We start from the raw sequence: 24,397 nt of genomic DNA, 5'->3' as shown, positions 1-24,397 counted from the left end.
TGAAATGCACCAGCAGCCACTGAACACAGCTTCTTCAGTGTGGACGGCAGGGTCAGGTCCTCATCATTCCTTTGTGTGTCAATGCATGCAAATTACACTACTCTGACATAGAAAGATGAGACAGATATCCCATTGGAGGTTTATTGTTCTATGGATGATTCTTGAATGATGGAAACTTCCCTGTTTAGGAAATGTCAAGGGAAATGCCAAGCAATCAAACTCATACTGAACGTGTCTGAACATGAAGATAGCTGACGGGTTATCAAACCTCTCCCCGAGAGGAAATTCCATATTGACTCATATGCTCTTACAAATTTCCCCACAGTCCACAGAATAACTTTGATGACTATAAGAAAAAGTTTGGACTGGGAATGGTAGTATATACCTGTAATCCCAACACTTGGGAAATGGAGACAGGAGGCTCAGAAGTATAAGATCATCCTTGACTACGTAGTGAGTTTGAGAGGAGCCTGAGCTGCAAAGGACCATGCCTCAGACAACAACAGAAAGTCAGTTTTACCTATGCCCAGATCAGCTTTAACAACTTTTCAACGTTGGCAATTAACTGAGTGAAGAACCCGCTGTTACACTCTTCATAATCAATCTTGTGCTTGAGCCAGATAAGCTAAAGATGACAGTGGACATTGAGTCATCATTATCAGCAATCTGGCCTTCAATAAAAATCCCTTCGTGATCAATCTGTTGTTTTGGTTTGGTTTTTGCTTTTTTTCAAATTTCCTAAATATACCGTGTCAATGCATTGACATTTTCGTCTATCATTCACTCATTTAGCAAACACTTACTGCTCATATGTGATGACAACTCCACACATCCCTTCTAACCTCAAAGAACATGAATGTTCATAAGCAGCTGGACCAGGTCAGCACAAAATAGAGCACTCCATCACGAAAGAGGAAGCATCAACAATGAGAACCATCTCACCCAAAGTCAGAGGGAAGTCACAATTTAGTATCTCTTTACACTCTACCTCAATGATGGATATGATGGAAAAGGTAAATACAATCACCTTTCTGTGTGCTAGAACACCAGAGCGCATTTCTCCATTTTTCTATGTCCTCCTCTGTTCCAAGAAATCAACATTCTTCTGTCTACTTCTGCAAGTTTTACTGTGTGTGTGTGTGTGTGTGTGTGTGTGTGTGTGTGTGTGTGGACTCTGTGTCTGTGTGGTGTATTTGTGTCAGGGAGGAAGTCAGGTATCATTCTCTATCACTCCCACCCTCAGACAGGGCCTGTCATTGAACCTAGAGCTAGACTGGTGGCCAGTGGGCCCAGCAATCCTCCTGCCTCTGTCCCTGTCAAGTGCTGGAGTTATAGCTGTGTGCACACAGCCATTCCAGGCTTTTATGGGATTCTGAGATCCCGCTGCTCCAACTCCTAAATGAGAACGTAACTGGAAGGTACAAGTTTAACATGTTTTCTTCTCATATCACTTTGGAAGGGTGTTCATGGGTCGACACAGTAACATGCTGAAGAACACTAGGCATTATTCTGGTCATCTACCTTCCCCTACACCAGAAAAATTACGTAATGATGCCAAAACTCTTCAGGGAACCCGAGGAACTTTTCCAAGAGTTTTCTGGATGTCTTTGCTAGGCCAGATTGGCCTTTTCCTCAACTAGAGAAGTTTCTGGACCTGGGTAGTTTATATATATATATATATATATATTTTAGGCTCTTCATTCTGGATACTTGTGAAATTCAAGGTCCAACAGCCAAAGCTACTGAGGGTCTCAGGCTACGTCAACTTATGTCAGAAAAAAGGAGGGAGTGGGCCCATGAGCAGGAGGGTTGAGTTGAAGTTCCCTCTCATCTCAACTCCCTTCCCTTCTGTTGAAGACTCTGCAGGCTGAAGGGCCAGTTGGAGCTTCTGTGGTTGTGGAGAGTTTGGCTGGGATATGAAACGTCTTGGATGTTTAGTACCCCTAGTGGTACAATATCATCAGCTTCTATAGCTGGCCTGACATCCTTTTGACTCTCGGGCAATACCTTTAGATGTATCATCTCAAGAGACCGTTAGCTCCCACCAACTAAAAGCTAAGGATGCCATCAGATAGCCTCTGAAAAGTAAGATGGCAGCCATTTCCCTGAACTGTTCTCTTTACAGATGTATTTAGTAAATAAATGCACTGATATGTGCTTGTTTGTTCTGTGGCTTTAGAAGCTCACACGTGTGTCCATAGTGGATCATCTGCGCATACATGCACCCACTCGTGCACCGACCCCATTCTCACCTCTACCTCCCTCACCCCTGAGCCCCCCCCACCCGCAACATCCCCACACAAAAGGCCATAGACCCCTGTTTGAGTTTGACTTAAGGGAGTTCTGAATCTGGGGCTATGTGAAAGCAAAAAAAAAACCAAACCAATCACTGTCTCTGCTTCCTTCCGCTTCTGAAATGAGAATCAGTAACTGCATTTTCTGTCCCACGAAATATGCAAAAGCAATGCCATAATATCCATTTTAAAATACGATTGTGAGTTGTGTCAGCACTAAAAGTCTATTTTTTAAAAAAAAAAACATGAAATTTAAGGGGAAAACTCAAGAAGACATTTTGCTTCAAAATATGCTGTGTAATGTTTTATTGCATTGATAATGTTTAGGCTGAAGAAACTGTTATACTTGAATTCCGGTCAATTTCACTATATTTCAAATATTTTTTAAAAAACTGAATTACAATTGTGCCAAGCAAATATAATGACTTAAGTTTGTTTAATTAAAAAAAAAAAAGTTTACACAAGCATGTGCATGCTGGAACATGTCACTTGGGACTGTCTCAGTCTGTGTTCTTCGGTCATTCTCATATCTGAGAATAGAGATTTAGTTCCCTTGGAGTGAGACTTGTGTTTCAGATCAGCAAAGCAAAGCATGGTGTTAAGTCTGATCTGAAAGGATCCAGTCTTACTGATAGCTCTGTAATCAGCGGCACTCACTTGAAAAAGGCATGTGTGTATTTGTGAGGACACAGGACCCACAATCCACACACCTCCCCTTACACACCACTGCCTAACATTGTCCCAGTAAGCACCCACACACCTTCCAAACACTGTTTCACTGATGACCTAGCTTTGACACAAGGACTGAGGGATCAAACCATATTCAAACCATAACAGGAGAAAAATAAAGGGAAAAGGTCTGGACGGAGGTTCCAGACAGCTTGTTTGTCTCTTATAGTTTCCCTTCTCATAGGTAGTAGAGTCTGTTTGTCACTCCTAAACTTAGAGAAAACACATTGTGAGCCTGAACAAAAGCATAAGGCCTATGGATAGAAGACTGATAGACAATGTGTAGATTGCCAGCAGTGTCTGCCACAGAGAAGCCCACACTCACACCCCATCCGCAGCCACTGCAGTCTGGATTTTGTAGCTGTGATGCATTTTCTCAGCCAGCCTTCCATGTGTGCCATTTAGGATGTACTTTGAGAACTAAGCTCACTGTTTCGGTGTATTTTGTACATTCAGGACCTTTAGCATATTTCTCTAAAGACAGAAGATAATAGCAGCAACTAAGACTTTAATGAACAATAAATCTAGGTTTCATAACTTTTTACATATGTCACAAATCAAGTTTTCTTTTTTAAACAAATGAAGGACCTAAAAAGGCTCAAGAACTCCAATCAAATAAATAAACAAGATATAAATAATGCTTACATAGAATCCGCTTGAAATTATGCGAATTAAAGTCAGACTGCAGCCGGGCATGGTGGCACATGCCTTTATTCCCGGCAAATCTTCTGATCTCTTAAAACGGAGTTTGCATGTCTGTGAAAACACATATTTGTAAGACCCTCTTTGCCCACTTTTCAGGATTGCTGAGGGTCAAAGGACTGTGGGCAATTGGACTTGAAGTCCTCTATTTCTGCTCCTGAGACTAAGATACTCAAACTCGCGCTGTCTTTAGCAGTCTTGAGGTGAGAAATACTGACCACAGTTTTCTTATAAAGTCACTGTGAAAATTAACTGAACTTATGCGGTGCTGTTTTCAAAGCAGCGCACCTCGAAAGTTTGCCCTGCGGTATTTGCAGTTATTAGCACAGGCACATGGCACTGTGTGTTCGACAAGCAGTGCTACACCGTGGCTTGGTGTTGCTGTTATTGGTGGCAATAACCCGCGACACACACTGTCTTTTCTGTCCATACGCTAGGGTGCCCCCCACTGTTCCTGTAGTCCGATAGTGTTCCAGGAGACCAACAGGCGGTCAAGAGCAGGGACTGTCTGAGCAACGAGATCCGACGCAAGCAAAGATTTCGACATCTGAAGGGTTAATTTAGAAGAGTCTGAACTGCAGTGTGGGTGAACAATCCTCACGGAACAAAACGATAATTAGTCACATAAAAACAGGTAATTACAGCAGGCGGATTATTTAGATCCTGTAACTGACCTGCTTGTGCCTCGTAGTTTCCCTTACCATTTTCATGATCTCCTTAAAATCCAAATCCTTCCTAGCGGTTGTATACTTAAAAATATTTCATATAGAGATCTGCAGTTTTAAAGCCACACATAAGTTTATTGGGGGAGAGGCTGCTGAGGAGATGCCCCAATGCGTGTTGCGTAAACATGAGGTCTTGAGTTTGGACCCTTAAAAATCAGTTGACTGAGGTGGCACCAGTATCGGCATAGGAGAGGCAGAGGATATCTCCGGGGTGTGTGGCTGGCAGTCCAGCTGGCTCCAGGGAGCCCTGGGCTCGGTGAAGGCTTCACTCCAAACAAACTAGCAAATAAATAAGACAGAGAGCAACTGACCTTTTGCCTAGACACACAAACACATGTACACGTGCCCCTGCGCATATATGTACACACCAACCAGTTCACACACTCAAAAATAATTTTACTTAAAGAGAAAATCCCTCCTTATTTACGAGTCACTGGCGATAACAAAAAAATGATGTCATTTGTATGAGAAAAGTCTCCCGGTATCTTCCCAAGTTGGAGTCACATTTAGCCTTTAACCCAACTACCTCACTCCTTAAAATTCATGTATAGTATGTGTGCACTATAAGTAAAAACGCCTTGTGCACAAGGAAACTCACTGTGCAACTGTCAGAAAACGAATGAAATCAGCCTGGATGTCTGGCATTGAGAACTGTTTGAGCAAGGAATTTAGTAGCAAAAAGGTCCAGTGTTACAGTCATCAAAAAATAGTGAGGCTTAACCCCTTCTCTCCCACACACACATACCAATCAGCCTTCTATGTTTGAGAGTTCCTAACCTGCTGACTGAACCAACAACAGATCAAAAACGTATAGACATTTTTTCTAATTAGTCCCTTAACATTCAGTATGACCACTATTTGTATTTTTTTAGGTATTGCAAGTAATGTAAGGAGGAACCAAAGTATATGGAAAGACATATGTGTAGCCCTTAAAAGCACTGTCATTTTATATAAGGGAAATGACAGTTTATATAAGGGAATTGAGTTGAGCATTTATGTATGTTGGTGTCCACGGGTTTACTGGGACCAAGCAGGATGACCACATGTTTGTATCTGTGTGTGCCTGGATGCGCATCTATATGTGTCTTGTACACATCTGTATAGAAGTATATATATATATATATATATATATATATATATATATATATATATATATATTTTTTTTTTTAATATACTTTGTGGCATACTCTGGATTCTTCATATACAATATTTATTTACCTGTAGGTAATTTTACCTGAAGGTAAAGGAGGGAAGAAGATGAGCTATTGCAGATAAGAAACAGGGCTTTTCTGTAAATATACATATTTTAAATAGTTTGGTTTTGGAGAGCTTATAAATCTTGGCTATCTAAAACAAAGGAAAAAAAAAAGAAAAATTCTAAGCCTTTAAACAAAGTAAACTTACAAATTGAAAGAAAGCCCCACATCACTATTGTGAATGGAAATATCACTCGCCATAAGTAGAAGGTAACTGTCTTAGTTTCTCTTCCATTGCCATGATAAAGTGCCCTGACAAAAACGACTTAAAGGGGAAAGGGTTTATTCTGACACACAGTTCAAAGGTGCAGTCATCATTGCAGGGAAGTCAAGACAGCGGGAGCTTGAAGCAGCTGCTCATATCACATCACTTCCACAGCCAGGAAGAGAGAACAATGAACATGGGCTATTACTCAGCCCCAGAATGTAATTCTACAAACTCATTTGAAAGACTTCCCAATGAAGAGAGAGCATGGCCAGGAAACCCTGTTCACAAATGAATGTCTAGAAGAGTATTTTCCTGGGTTTAGTTTCCAAGGAGTTCAAATGATGCTTCAGTGTTGGGTCAAGGGAGCCTGGATACTGCCCAACTGGCAGAAGACTTTAGCACCATTTATGTGATGCTGGATTTCTGTAGATATGCAGAATGCATGAGTTAACCGTCACAGAGACTCCACGAAGATTTAAAGCCAACAACTGTGCGTAGCAGGATCAGGATCTCTGCACACAGCTCCCAAGTCTGTAATGCAATAAAGCTGTCAGGATGAAGACAGAGATGTTACGGTGGATGCGGGGTAATGGAAACTATTAGAAACATGGAACACCTGCTGATGAACACCACAGGAAATAAATACATACAACCTGATAGATGGGCTATCTGAGCTGAAAATAACAAGAACTTAGAGGCCAGAATGCCAAAGCCCATCGGAGCTTAACATGTGTCACCCTATACCCCAGATGATAAGCATATGGCAACAAAATTTGGTGTTTGCCATTCTGGGCTTGTTTTCCACTTAGTCCAATCTTTCTTGGCTCTTTTCCTCTCTCTTCCTTTTGGGATAGAAATATTTACTTGTGGCGTTGTGTATTGGATAAGGATGAGAATTTTAAAAAAATTACAAGACCTTACAACTAAAAATCCTTGACTCTCAGAGGAGACTTTGAAGTTGAACTTTCAAACAATACTAGAATTAGTGAATATGGAAACTCATGGGTCAAACAGGGAGGGGTAACAAATGACACCCAAGGGGAACTGTGGCCCTGCCACCCCAGTAAGACTCTCAGCTCTTAGTTTTCAACTTAGGAAAAATGGTCAGTGGCTGAAGAAATGGGAGGACTTATTAGCCTGTTGTGCTTATTAAACATTTCATACATGGGTTGAATTTCTACAGGGTACTCTGTAAATTAAGCAAATTAAAAATAATGTGATCAAAATATATTGTATGAAATCCTCAAAGAATTAATAAAAACATTATTTAAAAAAAGAATACAAGTGTCCACACATTTCTTTCTGTACCCGTGAAGCTATGAAGCTATGCTTTCATCTCTCTGGGTGTCAGTTTTCTTCTCCATGAAATTCAATGTTCCAGTTCTATTTTATTTAATTCTTATTGGTCTAAAAGTACCTGATTGGCATTTGCCCTATTATCCCCAAGGGAGGGGAAAAAGAGCACTAAGTTACACCCTAACCTTAGGAGCCTGTGCTAGTCTACAGCAACCTATAATGCTCAGCCTTTCATTCCTACAGGTAGGTAATCAGGATTATATAAAAAGAATGGCAGCAATAAATGTGTTCCTGGTAACATCTGTTGCAAGGTAAAGTTGGTTTCTTGCCAAACCAGAGGTGTTCCAAGAACAAGAACCCAAACAAAACATCAACAGAAGCAGCAGCCCTGGCAATGGGGGAGGACCCTGCCTTCACTCTTTATTCTTTCTTGAATTCAGGGAAAACAGCTGGCCCTTCCTCTTCTGCCTCAATTAGCAAAGTGAGAGCTCGATTCTCTTGGTTGAAAAAGAGGTTGTCACAAGGTTCTCAAAGGAGTGAGGTCCTGTTTCTCCCCACCTCCTTAGGTACTGTTCTGCCTAAGGAGGCGGACTCTCTTCCAGGGTCTTTTATGTTCTCTGCTCTCTAGAATTTCACAGTGCTATGCTTTGACCAACATTCATTTCCTCTCCATGTGGGGTACTCCATAGCCTCTTCAGAGTTTGAAATTCAAGTCTTTCTCTTCAGAAAAATGGTTTGGCTCCTTTATTTGTGGTCTCCTCCTCCTCCTCATTTTCCGGAAGTGCTACTGTTTTCCTGCAGCCTTGTTAAGGTGTTGACCTTTTGGTTTGGTCTTCTCATTTTCTTTTCTGCCTCATTTCCAACACCCGTTTCTTCCTAACTTAACTAAGGCTCTTTTACTCCTTCCACTGAATTCTAGTACTTTTATAATGTTGTTTTTACTTTCAATTCTATTTTTTGTGAGTGTTTTCTTTCTATAATTCTCTATAGTGGTGCTTTTCTCATTATGGTGTCAAAACACCCAACAAAAGCACCTCAAAAAAGAAGAAGGGTTTATTTTGACTCACAATGTGATGTACCATCCAAGAGTGTGAGGTATCAAGAATGTGAGGTGGTTGGACATATTTTGTCCACAGGCAGAAAATTGGAATGCTGGGGACTCGGCTCTTCTCCTAATTCAGTCTTGAACTCCAGCCCGTGGAATGGAGTGGTTCCCATTTAGAATAGGTCTTCTCCCCTCTAGTAAGTCAGTCTCAAAACTGTCTCACAGACATGCCCAGTGGTTTGTCTCTGTGGTGATTCCAGAGCTTGATAAGTTGACAATCTGTATTAACCATTGTTATTGTTTTATTTCCTTATATCTAAATGTATCAGTGTTTTGCTTACATTTTCATCTTATGTTGATTGTCCTATGGATATTTTTCTGCTGGTCTGGATGTCCAATTTCATTCTTAGGGAGTTTTCTCACATGTTTAGCATGATCTCTGCTTATCCTGTTTACCCATCAGGGTGACTAACTCAGGATGCATTGCTAAGCTGACAAGAACATTCAACGGCTTTAAAATTGCTATTCACATTGGCTCATGGAGCACACTCACAAACTGGTAGGGGTTTTTGTTGTTGTTGTTTTGTCTTCGTTTGGCTTGGTTTTTGCAGTATCTTCACTCAAGGGCATAAGACACTTTGTGTTCCATGTCAGCTTATACTTGTATGCTCTAAAAGACCGGGGAAAGAGTTGACACTGGTGCTCAGAACTTGTTTTCTGTAGTGAAAAACATTGTATCCTGTTAGCTATGGTCATGCCATTTTGGGAAATTCATCTGTTCTGGGTGAACTGTAACAATTCTGAAAACTAAATTTATTTCCAAAACTACAATAATTCATGCTGAGCTTCCTGCCTCCCTAGCTCTATTGGCCTCCAGTAATAGTGGTCAATGAGAGATGTTTATTGATCCCCTAACATTCTGTAACTGAACACTCACTGGTTACCCACCACACAGGAAAGAACAACTGCAGAATGAAATTTTCTACTCTCCTTCCTACCTGCCTTCCTGTAGAAAACTGAAAGGAAAGACTCCCATTCCATGAGGTAGGGCTGAACTCTCCCCAGAATGTCTGACAGGCTTTTCTCTGTCAGTGGTGTTAATGTTTATCCTAATAGATCTCTCTAAAAAGGACAGGGCAGGGAGCAATAGCAGCCCTCCCAGAAAGCACACAGAAAGCGGAAAGAATGAAATGGAAGTGGGGTGAGGTTATAAACTCTCAAAGCCCGCACCCAGTGGTCTCCAGGTCCTAAGTTCCAGAGCTTCTCTGAAGAATACCATCGACTGGACATCAGATGTTCAACAGAGGAGCCTATGGAAGACTTTCCTCACTCAGACCCTAACACCAGGGAGGGAGAGGTAACTTCAAGGAGCCACTATGAGGATTTCAGCTGGTTCCTGTGAAGACTTGAGAAGCCTTTCGTCTTCTGCTCTGTTCCCAGCAGCGATCTTTGAGCAATTGACAGCGCACTATGCTGCTGAACTACTGTAGCAAAGTGCCACAGCATGGGTGCTTGAAACAACAGTAATTGTCTTCATAAGATTCCGAAGTATAAAAGTCCACACTTATGGTTAGTAGGGTTGATTTTCACTTTCTCTTCTGTTTTGTGCTGTTTTGCTTTGTTTGAGGTCTCTCTCGGGGACTTACAGGTGGAAGCCATCTCCCTGGGTTTTTACCTCATTTCCACATAAATCTGTGTCCCGATTGCCTCTTCTTATGAGGACACCATGCACACTGCATTAATGGCACCCATATGACACCACTTTAATCCCTTCTTTAAAGGTGGGGACATTAACGTCTCACTTCCTTAACGGCTCCCGTTCTTCAGGTTGTCCTTGAAATTACCTAGGTGGCCAAGAATAACCATAAATCTGTGATCTTCCTGCCGCTGCCTCCTCAGGGCTCAGATGACAGACCGTGCCCAGTGTATGCAGTGCTAGGGATCAAACCTGGGGCTTTGCTCATGTTTCACGTCTGAAATACATCTCCAATCCCAGAATTATTGACTCTGTAAAAGGTTTTCTTGATCTGAAGCTCCACTGCAAACTCCAAAGAAACTCTCTGTTGTGAGACACAGTGAAAGGGTTGAAGACATTGACTTCGTGCATGAGAAAAGAAGGACTCGGGGGTGTGTACTGTGGTGTGTTCCGAGATTTTGAATCCCATTTCCACTCATTTGCATCTATGAACTTGGATAAGAGCCCTAACTGGCATTTGAAAAACAAAGCGGAAAATTGTGTGTAGTGTGACCCCAGTTTTGTAAGAATTATTAAAAAAAAAAATCAAGAAATTGTAATAAAACCCAGCAACAGTCAGTTTACAATTCTGTTTTCATTACGTATTTCTGGATTTTCCATGGTGGGAAGCTGGTTTGTTGTTGTTGTTGTTTGTTTGTTTGTTTTCTATGGGTTTTATTTGTTTGTTTTAATAATTCTGATGTTCCAAGAAATAGCTCTCAGGTTGAGAAATAACCAAGGAAGATAGTCAGGTAAAGAATAAACACCCTCCAGTTAGCACTCTAGGTTGGAAATCTAACTAATGTACACTCGATTTTGTGCTGTGAGGACCACCGTCCTGAAGTATAACACAGTCTAGGGATCCTGAGGAGTCCTAGACACACAGAGAACCAGCAAGGAAATGCCTGTTTCACCCACTGTGCTATCAATGGCTGCTATAGCCTGTTGCTAAGCAATCACTCACAATATTTAGCTTTGAGGCAATAACAAACGGAAAGTGGAAATTCTTGCTAAAGGGACTGATTAGTAGGGTTGCCAATTGTTTCAGTGCTAAATTGGAAACGGAATTAAGGAATAAAAATGTAAGTGTGCATAATAGAGATCTGGGAAACGAGGAGCAACTAGAACTTCCTACAGATTTCTGAGCATCTTGTATTGCCGTCTTGGGGATTTCCTAACTGGTGGGTGTGTATATCTATCTTACTGTTTTGACATGAATATTTGAGCTCCTAATAAAGAGAGAGGGAGGTCCTCAGGAGATTGAGGCCAAAGGAGAGACTCCTCAACACAAACCCAGTCAATCATGTCTCTCAGGGCTAGCAAACCATGAGGCTGTTCTTATATCTCCTCACTCAGCTGAATGCCCTTTAAACTTAATAGATGTCATTGGACACACCATGCAAAATCCATTTATAAAGACAACAATGCTTTTCTGAGACAGTTTTTTGTTGTTGTTTAATTTTGGTTTTTTGGTTTTTTTGTTAGTTTGTTTTTTGTTTTTTGAGACAGAAAACAATATTTTCTCTGTGTAGCCTTGGCTGTCCTGGATCTCACTCCGTAGACCAGACTGGTACTGGGATTAAAGGCAGGTGCCAACACTTCCTGGATAAAGACAACAATGTTAAATGAACACTCGGTATCCCTTAGGACCAAAGAGCCTTGGGTCAGTAGGACTCACAACCAAGGCTGATAATATGAATGAAGGTTCTCACATTGACCTGTTTAAAATGTAAACACTATCTGTTTTACTACAGCGTGACTGCATGGCCCTGAAAGTGATGCTCCCTTTGTGTAAATATGCAATGAGATCCTCGGAAGGGTTTTAGTTCTGAAGATTTTAACAGAATTTGAAATTTTAGCCATTGAAGCCAGCATGCTTCTTACTTGAGCATCATGCCTCATCCTTCTCTTTGACTGAGACCAAATGAATCATGGAAAGTGAACTCGGGTCTCCATGCTTTTTCATGAAAACACTTGTGTGAGTTCCGCTTTAAAACAAGAATCCCAATTTGGCTTGCAATTTTGAGGCGCATGTTAGAAAGCAGGCTACAGTACAGTTCACATGCTCTGAACTGTAACCAAATGGGTATTTATAAAAATAGAACCTTGGGAGCCTGGAGAGATGGCTCAGGAGTTAAGAGTACATACTGCTATTGCAAAGGACCTGAGTTTGTTCTCCCAACTCAGGGTGCTCACAACTGCCTGTAATTCCAGCTTCAGGGGGTCCAAAGCCTCATATGTGCATAGTCACACATAGGCACACACACCTACACAAAATTAAAAACAAATGTATGTGTACTCATAATTACCTGAGAACAAAATAAATAAACTGTTTTCTTGGGTTCCTGTGTTTTTCCAGGGACTGAGTTAGTCATTACCCCCCAGCCCCCAAAATCGTGATTATTTCTGCATGGGAGAGGAGATATTTTTCACTTTCCTATCCGTCTTTTTAGAAACCATGCCAAATTTTATTTTGTACTTAAGAATAAGATTATGAGGATTGCTCTAAAGATCAATCTCACATAAATAGATCTATTCACAACATTTCATTAGACATGTTTCACTGTTATTGTATGACATGTGCCCTGAATTATCTCTAGGCTCCAAAAAGCTCAGGAACCATAAAAACAAGACGTCATTCCAGCAGAAAGAACAAGCTTTGAGTGTTCCTGGATTTGGAATATACAGGCTTGTCAGTAACGCTCTGGTAAACAGCCTGTTATTTGTAATGAATCATTTGCATGTAGATGCTGGGAAAAACAGATGTGGCTGCTTCCCATCAACCTCAGGCTAGTGACAGGGGAAACAAACCTTGCCCAGCACTAAGTCTTTGACAAGGATGCTGTAGATAGCAAGAAGATAAAGCCTGGGCTTGACAGCTTGTGACCAGTTTTCAAATATTCTGACATTCTTTATTGGACCAATCTGAAAACTGACATGCAAAAATTATAGCCATCTAATCTCCTTTGCTACCTGTCCATTCTAATATATTCTTCACTGAATATATATGCTCTGGTCTTTGGTTCAGACAGGGAAAAATTATGTATATTGTCAACCTAAACAGACACACTGTGAACAAAATATTTTAGGGTGCTATTGCTTTTCCAAAACATAACTTGTTTTGCCTTTTTTTGTTGTTGTTGTTGGCATAAGTAAGCAGATTTTTACTATATCTGTTTTGCAAACATAATGACCAGTCTTGACAGAAATTCATCAGCAACATGTGGACTCTTTTCTAGAAGCTCTTCAGTTGATAATGAATTTCTGTCCAGCCAAGAAAAAGTCAAGATAATATGGATGCCTTCCACATTATGAGACAGGACTGGATATGCTGATTCCATGCCATGCCATGTCCTGGGTGGCAATGTCTTGTGTGATGGATCATGGTATAACTAGAGAGGAAAATGGGAATTGATAAGTCCAGAAGGCTGGCTGAATCTCTGTTAAACAGTTTTTTCCGCTTTGCACAGCCTTGAGACTAAAAACCCTGGCAAGGGTTCTGGAAATTAGCAGTGCTCATTGTGTTCAAGGCTGTTGCAGTTTCCCACAGGGAACTGCATGAGCTGACCGTCCTCTGAGGGAGGGTGGCTGTTACTGCTGTGGACTTCCTGGAGCTTCGTCAGTAGATAGCAGGTGGGAGCACGAGTCGGGGAGAATTGCTTTGGTCCCTTGATGGAGCACAGGAGAGGGCCCCTTTATTGAGTCTAGTGTGCTACCTACAGGGCTTTCTTTTTCACAGAGTTTGCAACTATAGATTCCTCTTCTATCCTATAAGCCACTGCAAAAACAAAACAACAACAACTCCCCAAAACTACATATTGGCTAGTCAACAATCCGAAGAACTCATAGACGGACAATTACCAAAATCTTCAAACAGGAAATATCTAAGAAATCATCTTTGTCTGTCTCCTTCATTAGATTATAGATTAAGCCCTAGAGAAATGAAATGATTTGCCCAGAGCCACACTTCAGGTTCTTTCCATCAACTTCAAAGCCAACCGACTTCCCTGCCATCTTCCAGGACAGCTCCACTCAGAGTTGCCAGTGGTGATATTGTGAAGATGGGTTGTTTCCCATTGTGACAGTATGCTGACTGGGAACTGTGTTCACTGTTGTTTCATCCCAAGAGACCACCATAGCTCTTCTCAATAGCTCAAGAAAAGATAAAAATTCCAAAGTGCAAGCACAATTAATCCTGAATTCACATCACTCTTAGACTATTGTGAAGCCAAGAGATCCATAATTTGAGCCATATTAAGCTTGGACTGACCACCTATAGAGCATTTGACCTGTCCCACATAGGGCTAAATCAGCCTGAACTTCCCTTAATGGTTGTCTTTGGGGTAGGTGTTGAATGTAGATTGATGGTCTGCATAGGAGATGGAGAGGTTGCCCCCTTTCTCTTCAAGCTTAGAGGAATTCCCTGTTTTCTTGTATCTCCCAGACTCATATGGAGACACAAACAACCTAGTGACTAGCTAAAAACAAACAAGGAAAGGATTATGAAACATTCAATATATTCCAACGTCATGTCTTCATGTTTGGGTAGCAAACTCTTTATAGACTGATTCATCTCCCCAGAACCTCATTAACAGCAACATTGATTTCTAAAATGATAAAATATCAAAACTGCATAAAGATGTGTTGTGTTTTGAACCGTGATAAATTCTAACTCTGTTCTTTACTGGGTCTTTGCATAAATCACTCAAGGATGTAATGTTCATCCTTGGGTCTTGGCAAAAAAGAGATAGTGGTGTTTGGTAGTGGGTTATGTTTTTGTGTCTGTTAGGTTGGGTCATAATGCCCACATGTGTAGTCAAACATTATCTTGGATGATCTGAGAATGTGTTTCTGTAGCTAACATTTTCTATGTAAATTGATGTACACTGAGTAAAGAGATTGTCCAGATTCCTACCATGTCTCTCTCATCCTCTACCTTTCACTTGGATCCTCCTGTGGCTTTTGCTCCTTTCAACCCACAATGTAATCTACACAACCAACAAATATCCTCACTGACATACTCCCCTGACTCTGGGTTAATTCTTTCTCACTCTCTAATGGAAGAAGTGCTAGAGAATAGGCTAGGGTTAGGCATATCATCAATGACCCTTTCCAATATGTCTGTGATTGTATGAAGGCTAAGCGAAAAAAAAAAATGCATGAATGAAGGGCATTGCAAGCTTTCCAGGGAGAGGGATCTCAAAAGCCATCTGATTCATTCAGTGATTTAAAATTAATTAATTAATTAATTATAACTTATCCTCTAGTTCAGAATACTTGTTGATAACCTCATTGAGACTACTTGTTTAGATATTCAGGTTTAACCACAAATGGGAAGTCCCTTCTGAATGAAAAAAAAAAAAGGAAGAAAAAAAAAGAAATAAAAAGGAAGGACATGACTACTCCTAGGTATGATGGAGAAAGTTTACTATAGATAGGTTGGAGAGCATAGCCACAGGCAGACACATCTGGGAGAATCCAGTGCACATGACCCTGGACCACATGGGAGAAGGGGAGAGGAAGGGAGAGAGGGTAACTAAGTACAGCAGCCAAGAGGTCAAAGGTACAAAAGAAGCAAAAGAACAAGAGAGTGGGTGACCAATATGTCTGGATTAAATAGGGAAGCGCCTCTGTGGGAAGGCCAGCCCAGCCTCTGGGTTGGAAAGTTCAGGGTAGAGGGCAGGGCATGCCAGCCATGCCCTGTAACAGGTAGGGACTGAGGAATGCTGGGAGAACCTGGAGACCAGTTCTGCTTTGATATGTTAAATAGGCACCTCAGCCAATTGGCCCCTGTTTGACACTTAATGGCTCCTTCATGGGCCTTATCTGCTATTTAGTGTGTAGTTTACTTAATTGCTTTACTAATTCATGTGATAAAAGTTTACTAAATACTTAGTACAAGCTAGGGCTCTGTGCATATTACAAGTATAGAACCAAATAAAACAAACAGAAGCCTCTGTTTTCTTAGAACTTTCACTCAGATTAGAGGAGACAGAAAATAACCAAGTACTTACATAAATAATACATCACACAGTCCCAAGTGCAGTGGGAAGCATCTTGCAGATTAAGAAGTCTTAGATTTCAAACCCACTGGGCTTGAAGTCAGCTAGCTCTAAAATTCCCATCAAGCTACACTATTTGTATACCACGGTGGTCTTCCCTGCAATATGCTGATAGGCACATGGCCTGCCTCACAGCAACTTCTGATAGAACTGAGAAAAGTATTTGAGAGGTGACTAGGATGGTGCCCAGCTATTCATTATTAGATGTGTGATCAGTAAATAACAGCTCCCCCCAAAAAGAGAATTAAGAAAAGTATCATCCAGAGATATCCCCAATTGATGGTAAGAGGTTGCCTTTCCACAGTGTTCTCATGCCAAATCCCCACTTGTTTAACTCAACTACCCAGCAGCGCTTGTCCTCTTCTCATCCAGGTTTCACCTTAGGTGCTTTGGCTGAAAATTAATTGTTAGTTTTCAGGGAAGAAATGAAGTGAAATAGGGAGAAGGTGGAAAATAGGCCAACTGCCCTTCCATGTCGGTCTGAATATTTTCAGCAGACCAGGAAAAAGGCTCTCAGGCCACGGCTCTTCCATGACTCAGGCCACAGTGCCTTTAATGACTCAGAAAATGGAAAGTCTCGATTTCCTTCATTGGGTTGGGACTTGGCTTGGCTTCTCCTGACTTTCTCGAAAATCAAGTGACACCTGTGTTGTAATGTGAACACATGGTTTTCTGAAAAATGACCGGGCCTCGGCAGCCTGTCTCATGATAGGACACTGCATACATTAAAAATTCACCCATATACTACAGCCCTACAACCAAGCGCTAGGTTCATTCACATGCAGAGCCAGGTGCCAGGCTTCAGATTGGGCAACACCTTAAACTAACAAGGCTCTGGATTTTCTCTGGTTAAATAAGAAAAAGGGGACTGGGATCACACACATCTGAGGGGCGGGGACTCCTATCTCACTGAGTGGTGGATCAGCACACTTCCTGGAAGTATGCCCTTTCTTGATACCAGAAGGTCAAGAGTAGATGTGAATTTCAGCACAAGCTCTTCTTCCACCCCAGGCACAGTTTGCACACGTAATCCTCACAACAGCCCTGGGAGAGAGGCCGTGCTTTCTCTCTGAGAAACCAGGTGACATGCTCAAATTCCCGCTAGCTATTGGGAAATTTATAGCAACCTCTGCCTTCAAATTAGATAACCAACTGCTCCACTTGGCCGAATGTGCTCCCTAAATATGGGACTGTCGGGGTCAAAATACAACTATCATAAGAAAATTGGGACAAGTTGGTGACCCTGTGTTTAGCACAGTGCTTTCTATCAGTTGGCTCAAGTTGTGGCTTATATGAGCTGCTGCTGTAAGATAGCCTGGTCATTCCCTTATCCCGCTACCCCCACTGTTTGAAACATGAGAATTTCAACATAGTTAAAAATGGCCTTTGTCTTTCCCTTCTCAACCTCTTCCTCCACAACAGCCTGAAGCTCCATCTCACAATGTAGCCGACAGGTTAAGGACCTGCACTTATTCTGCATTTCTAGTCACGGCCCTGAAGACTCAGGAAGGGTGTTTCTCATGGACCATGGAGGAGGACAAATGGATTGTCATTGAGAGTCTGTGAATGGGTGTAAACATTCATATTAGTCCCCTTCATATCCCAGGACACATGGCTTCTTTGCTGATTGGCTGGATTATAGTTAAGTACTGGCCTTACCTTTTCATGATGGAATTTATATAAGACTAAAGAAATACATAATGATCGCTCAACCGAGGCCAACCATGGACCTTATGGATTTGAATTTGTGATTTGGATAGGAAATAATATCTCACATGATACTGCTACAGTGGCAAAATGACAACCTAACTTTCATGTTTTGGGGGAGGGGGAGGTGATGATAAATAGGCTCTGACTGGACAAGGATGATCGAGAACTCCTGCCGCCATGTCATGAGTTTGACTTTCTTTTGTTTTTCTTTCTTTCTTTTGAGAGGATTGCTATTTACTTGTGAGCAAAAACTTTCTTAGGAAAAAAAAAGCAAAAACCCAAAGCAGTAAGACTCTCTTAAGAAATGCTAAGGGAGAAGATAGGATAGCTCATTAATTGGTGTATCAGTTTCTATATAATAACAAATGCTGGGTAGAAGTCATTAAATATTGTTATTGCACAAGAAGTAGTCAGCGTCCCTATGACAGCATCTGAGGGTCTTTACCACATCCTGTAAACTACTTTCTGGCATCACTGTACTAGTATTTCTCCAACAGAAGTAATTGTTTGTGTATATGTGTGTGTGTGTGTGTGTGTGTGTGTGTTGTTTTCTATAGATACTGAGGCTTCTTCTGAGAATCCTTTACAGTTCCTTTATCTATATAAATAGTTATCTTCTAAAAACCTCTACACACATCTCATCATTCAATGCAAGAGCCTTAAAGATGACATTAAAATAATAAGCAAGATAATAACTGTGTTTTTTGAATGCCGCCACCCCACCCCACCCCCCGCCTTCACAATCTACATGTTGGCTGCCAGGGTAAGGACAGTGAGAGTTTCTTAGAACATTTGATCAGCTCCCAGAGAGATGTCCCCTTAAATTTTGCTCCCTGGTACCTCTCACACTTACAACTGTCCTGATGGCTCCGCTAACTGCAATGGACTTGGGAAACGGGCTTTGCCTAGCACTAAAGTGTGTGATTTAGAATGTATAGATTCTCACCTGGGTGACAAATTGGTGCATTTAATGTCTTTCTTGTGTAGTGATCTCAAGGAGCAGCCCCCATATTAATATCTGCATCTACAAATACTTTCTCGTGTGTGCAGCTTTCTAGCTAGTCCTCCCACCATTTTTCTTCCACATAATTTATTCTGAGAATGTATTTCTAAATTGGGTATTTTTAAAAATTATATTCCATTAAAAAGATAGCCTATTTTAAGCCATAAAGATCACAGGTGTTCCTACTCTACCAAAATGTCATTCCAACGAGCCTATATCCCATGTTTTACAACAACACAATTGTGTTGATCCTTCAAATAATTTAAAAATACCTGGGTGACTCCTTTGTGAGAAATATCTCATAAGCAAAGGATTGAGAGCAAGAGTACTGAGGTCAGAGTCCTTTTGGGGAAGTCATTCATGGTGATAGCTCTGTTTTATCATCCATCCGTCTATCTATCTATCTATCTATCTATCTATCTATCTATCTATCTATCTATCTATCTATCTCTGAGCTAAGGATAAAACCGAGGCCTTGAATATGCTCGGGAAACATTTATTAATTCTTCTGGGGCTTTTATTGTTATTTGGGGTTTTGTTTTTGGTTTGTTTTGAGACCCCTTCTTCTATGTTATCTAGGCTGGTCTTGAATTAGTATCTTGAATTAGTAATCATGTATTTAATGGTGTCTTGACTCTGTTCCCTCTATTAGTCCCTATATGAGGCAAGTGCATAGGAATAACAATGATGCATTTGTGTGTATTTACTGAGTAGTCAGATTCAATGGTAGTCTGAGTCTGTCAACTTAGCTGTTTTGCAACAGCCATGCTCATGTCTGTCTAAAATAATGGCATGTTTATCTAGTTCAGCACAAAGACATTCTTTAGCCTCTTCTATGGCTGGGTGAAGCCACATGAGTTTTAGTGAAGGCTGTCAGTAGAAGTGTTCTATGAAACTTTCTAGAAGCTTCCTTAAGAGACAAGGCATTCTTTGTTCTCTGTCCTCTTTTTCCATCCTTCCTGCTACATGGATCACAGATGTGATTCTCGGAAAGCCATTCTGGACCATGAAAGCTGAGGACAGCCCTGAAGCGGTGCAATAGGCAGCTGGGCTTCTGAGGATCCCAAATCACTGAGAGATGTATCCATGGTTTTCAGTATTAGCCAGTGATTATGAATTTTGTATTTATTACTCTGTCTTCATTATCTCTTATTCAGAAACCCTTCAAGGTAGACATTGTATAATTCTATAGTGAATGGAAAAAGCTTTCTGCTGTGGAGTAGGAGCACTGGAATCCTCAAACTCAAAACCGATGCAACTCTTCACATGGTTCTCTGCTGCCCCCTAGTGCCTCGCTTCTCACTCTCACTCTTACTTTCCACAAGAAAAGAACAAGCTTTTGAAAATGACATCAAAGCAGCCAATTTTTGATTTTTTGGATCCCTTTCCCCTAGCTGGGCTCCCTTGCCTGGCCTCAGTGGGAGAGGATGTGCTTAGTCCTGCTGCAACTTTGGTACCCTTTGGAGGCTTCCCCCTCTCTGAGGAGGAGAGGGGGGAGTAGAATTGAGTAGAGAGTGGAATTGGGAGGAGAGGAGGAAGAGGGCTGGGGTCAGGCTGTAAAGTGATTAAATAAATTTAAAATAAATTTAAAAGCAGCCGTTTTCCAATTCTTATGGCCCGAAATGTGTGTCACGTTCTGCTTAACGAAGCCAAAGACCAGGGAAGCTAAGTTCATTGGCCAAGGTCACATGATATAGGTGGAATGGAATCCAAACCAGGCAGAGAGCACTGTGTGTGGAGGAATGATAGCTGGAGTAAGCATTGAGGAAATGAGATGATAGTCAAGGAAGCATTCAATTTGGCATGAGGGTTTACTGCAAAGACAGGGAGGGCCACAGGCTTGTTGTCATCACTGGTTTTAGTCATTCTTCTTGATGTGAAAGAAAAGGGTAGGAAGATTTCTCATTTTACCAAGGTGAGCTACCATTGATGTCAGAGTAGTCAGCTGTGGTCAGGAGAGTGGGGACTAAGTTGGTAACATCAAGGCACGCTGTGGAACTCTTGTCTTAAGGAAAGAAAATAACAGATCTTAAATTCTTAGACATGGGGCCCGAGGGTTCCATCTTTGTCTCTGTCAAGGGATTTGGAAGTGATCTCACTTGAGATGGAGCCAGCTGTGAAAAGAATGCCCGCAGATGATCGCTAGCTATTTCTGCCTTGGGTGGGAAGGTATGAAGCTCTTAGGGTGATTCAAAGCTAGTGAAACATTGTGGTCAATCCTTCTGATAGGCAAGAGAGCCGGTCACTCTTTCAACTGCCGCCCCAGACCTCAAGGTCCCAGGGTGTCAAGGTCTCAGCTTCTAATCCAAGCTTGCTTGTCAAGGGATTTTCTCCAGAACAAATACAACACCAACACCCTTCTAAAAACTGGCACTAATAGCTTCACAGGCACTGAGCAGTTTTATAAGAATTTTTTTTCTTTCTTTCTACAGGACACTCAAAATGATGCAACAGGTAGGTGTTCTGGTTTTAGTTCCATTTCTGTGATAAAATAAAAAAAAAAGTAGGGGGAAGAAAAGTTTGTTTAATCTTGCAACTCCAGGTTACAGTCCATCGCTGAGGGAAGTCAAGCCTCAAGGCAGGAACTGGAAGGAAGGCCTGCTTGCTATTATTCCATACAGCATTCCTTCAACCAAGGAACTCACTTCCTGGGCAAAGAAGTGTGGTGTGAGCCACAGAGGACACTGCTTGCTAGCTCGTGCTGTTAGCTTTTTATGCAGCCTAGGGAATGGTGCCACCCATAGTGGGGTAGGCCCTCCCACATCAATCATTGATCAAAACAATCCCCGCAGATATACCCACAGGCCAATCTAGTATAGGGAGCTCAGCTAAGGCTCTCCTGTCTCTCATATGACCACAGGTTGTGTCAAGTTGACAGTTAAAGCTGACCTTGACAAACGGTATTACTGTGACTCTCATTTGAAAGAGGGAATCAGAGCCTACGCTAAACAGTTATTTATATGAGGTCCTCACAACAGACAGATTTATGGAATGAATTTGAGCCTGATATAGAAAGCAACCATCAGGACCCATCCATACCTTCCATCCACTTCTGTAAATTCTATTCCCAGAAATAGCCATGACTGTTGTGGCACTGAAGGATAGATCAGTGTCTAGAAGGCAAGCAAAGATTCTTTTCCCTTTTCAGTGGAGCGACTGGAGATGACATTTTTGCCTGAATGCCTCTGAACTCTGTTTCATGCCCTTCTGGGGAACCCATAAAGTCTAAATAGCGTTTATAAGATTTAGTCAAAGCTGTATTCTGTTGTTGCAGTGGGAGCAACTGACGGCTGCACGGTGTGGAGTGCCATGTGCAATGATTGGTAGTTTTCTCTCTCTGTAGGTCTGCTCTTTGCATGTTTTTAAGTGCTACCTCACATTGTGTCACCTCGCAAGAACTATGTGTTTTGTTATGTCACTGCAGCATATCTTTGGAGGAGGTGAATTTTCTCCATAGAGAACAGATGTGTTATTGCACAGTTTTCAAACTAAAGATTTTTTGTTTAACTCTGAAACAAAGAAACAAACTTTGCTTATGAGCAAATACATTGCCCATTAAGGGAATCAGGAGCTGATTCCTGGGCAGCTGGTTCTTATGGAGGAAGAGGGAGCAAGGGATATATGAGAAGAGGAACGCCTTAAGGGAAGCTGTGGCAGGGAAAGGAGCAGAGAAAACAGCAGAAGGAAGAAAGCCTAAGGGGAGAAGGCAACTAAAGAGGTAGAGAGCTGGCATGAGATCCTGTACAGGAGTGACCAGGCCACATCCCTCTGTCTCAGTTGGATCAGCTGGGCCTGCTCCAAAGGAAGAAGTTGCATCTTGACGAGGGGTCATCAGGAGGACCTTGTGGCCTGGAACACATGTAGAAATGGCGGCCCTGGTTGGGACCTTGTTTTTTCACAGTACGCATCACACATGGCTCCTTGTGGGCTCTGCAGAGGGGCATGGGTGAGGGCCCCGTCAGCACAGACTTCCAGAACAAGGTCCGTATCTCCTTCTCATCTTTGACTTCAGAAGCCTTGGCCTTCTCATCCAATGTTGTGGCTATCACACCCTCTTTCAGAGTCTTTGGGGTTACAGGAGTGTCCACCAGAGGCAGTCTGGGTAGTTTCTCAGGAGAGGTTTGAGGAAGGCCAGCAGAAGGCTGAAAGTAACTCATCAGGTTTCTCTGGTGTCTTCTGGATCCACTCTTTCGAGGCCTGGATGCTTGCCCGTAGGCTTGGGCTTTTCGTTGTTTCTGTGCCTGGACTGGACTGCTGAGCTGCAGGAGTAACTGCTCCCTCATGGGTTCTTGTTCACGATGGGCTAGGAAGCCAAGAATCTTGAGCTGGGTCCCTGAAAATTCAGGGAGAAAACGAGTACACAGAGCAGGGCATTGTTTGGCTGGCATACAGGACACATTCAAGGCAGCTCCCACAGGGCAGTGGTCAGAGCCCATCACCTCAGGGAGCAGATAGGCAGCTTGGAGACTGTCTATAATGAGAGCCCTATCTCCTAGTATGTAGTCAATTCGGGCACCATAGTTGAGGCTGCGGGCACCACTGATCACTGACCAGCAGGTGAAGGCCTTCTCCTGTTTTGGATAGAAATAGCGATAGCTATCCATGAAAGGCCCAACACGGGATCCAGCCTGGTACTCCAGGTTACTGAGCAGTCCATCCATCCACTTGCGTCCCAGGTCTTCTTCAAAGCACTCCAGACTACCAGCATCACAGTGGTCAATGGGACGGTGGGCTGTATTCAGGTCCCCCAGGATTATCACATGACTGCCTGCTGCCAGGAGTGCTTCTGCCCGGATCTGCAGCAGGCGATAGAAATGCATCTTAAAGGCCAGCCGCTCAGGCTTCCCAGGATCCGCATGCGGGCAGTACACATTGATGAGGGTCAAAGGCGTCTCTTTCCCTTCCCACGTGCAGATCTTGTGCTGTGTAAGGAGAGCCCGACCCTCACTATCCAGAGCCCGGAGCTGCTCTTGGGTGAACTCGGTCATGTTTCCATAGCAACCGACATCCCTGTTCAGGGTGGCAAACTGACCCGTCAAGCCTTCTTCAGCAGCCACTGGGGTGGCACTGTCCCTACAGAAAGTGGCTACACCAGAATAGCCGCTCCGGCTGCGGCTGAAGCTGAAATAGGAGTTATAGCCCTCAACAATAGCCAGGGGCTCTGTCAGCACATCTCTGGTCACTTTGGTCTCCTGGAGACAGACAATATCAGCATCCAGCTCTTTCAAAATGTGTTGCAAGGCCGTGGCACAGTTGCCGGGTACCTGGTATTCGAGACTTTTCAGGGGCCTCCGGATGCCATTGATGTTCCAGCTTACCACACGCAACATTTTGGTAAACGGTGCAGTTTCTTAAAGAATGTATAGGTACTGGCAAATTCTTACCCGGAAGTTGACTAGCTCCCATCGTCCTAGTGCGTTTGCGCAGGCGTTCTCAACTCCCAAGCCACCAGAGCTCACAGGCCCTTCTAGTTCTCTTTAATGGGAGTTGAACTATGATAGAAACCCCAGAAGGGTGGTGCAGATCTCAAAAAGGAAGAAAAGCTGATTTGCACATGCTTGTAACCCCAGAACTCAGGAGTCTGAGGCAGGGGGCTGTGATGAGTTCAAGAAGTACCTGGGCTACAGAGCAA

At 42.4% G+C, this 24,397-nt stretch overlaps 1 protein-coding gene across 1 annotated transcript; it reads right to left on the bottom strand.

Annotated features, from left to right (window-relative positions):
* Positions 1 to 22,547: 22,547 nt before the first annotated feature.
* On the bottom strand, positions 22,548 to 24,095 carry LOC129689162 (DNA-(apurinic or apyrimidinic site) endonuclease 2-like). Its single transcript, XM_055624341.1, has one exon. The coding sequence runs from the start codon at positions 24,093 to 24,095 to the stop codon at positions 22,548 to 22,550; it is 1,548 nt and encodes a 515-aa protein (XP_055480316.1).
* Between the last annotated feature and the right edge of the window lie 302 nt (positions 24,096 to 24,397).

The sequence above is a fragment of the Psammomys obesus genome, unplaced genomic scaffold (genome assembly GCF_907164565.1).
Source record: "Psammomys obesus unplaced genomic scaffold, mPsaObe1.curated_primary_1811, whole genome shotgun sequence".
Taxonomy (NCBI): domain Eukaryota; kingdom Metazoa; phylum Chordata; class Mammalia; order Rodentia; family Muridae; genus Psammomys; species Psammomys obesus.
The sequence above is the reverse complement of the archived record's forward strand: the minus strand, read 5'-3'. Positions and strand labels throughout refer to the sequence as shown.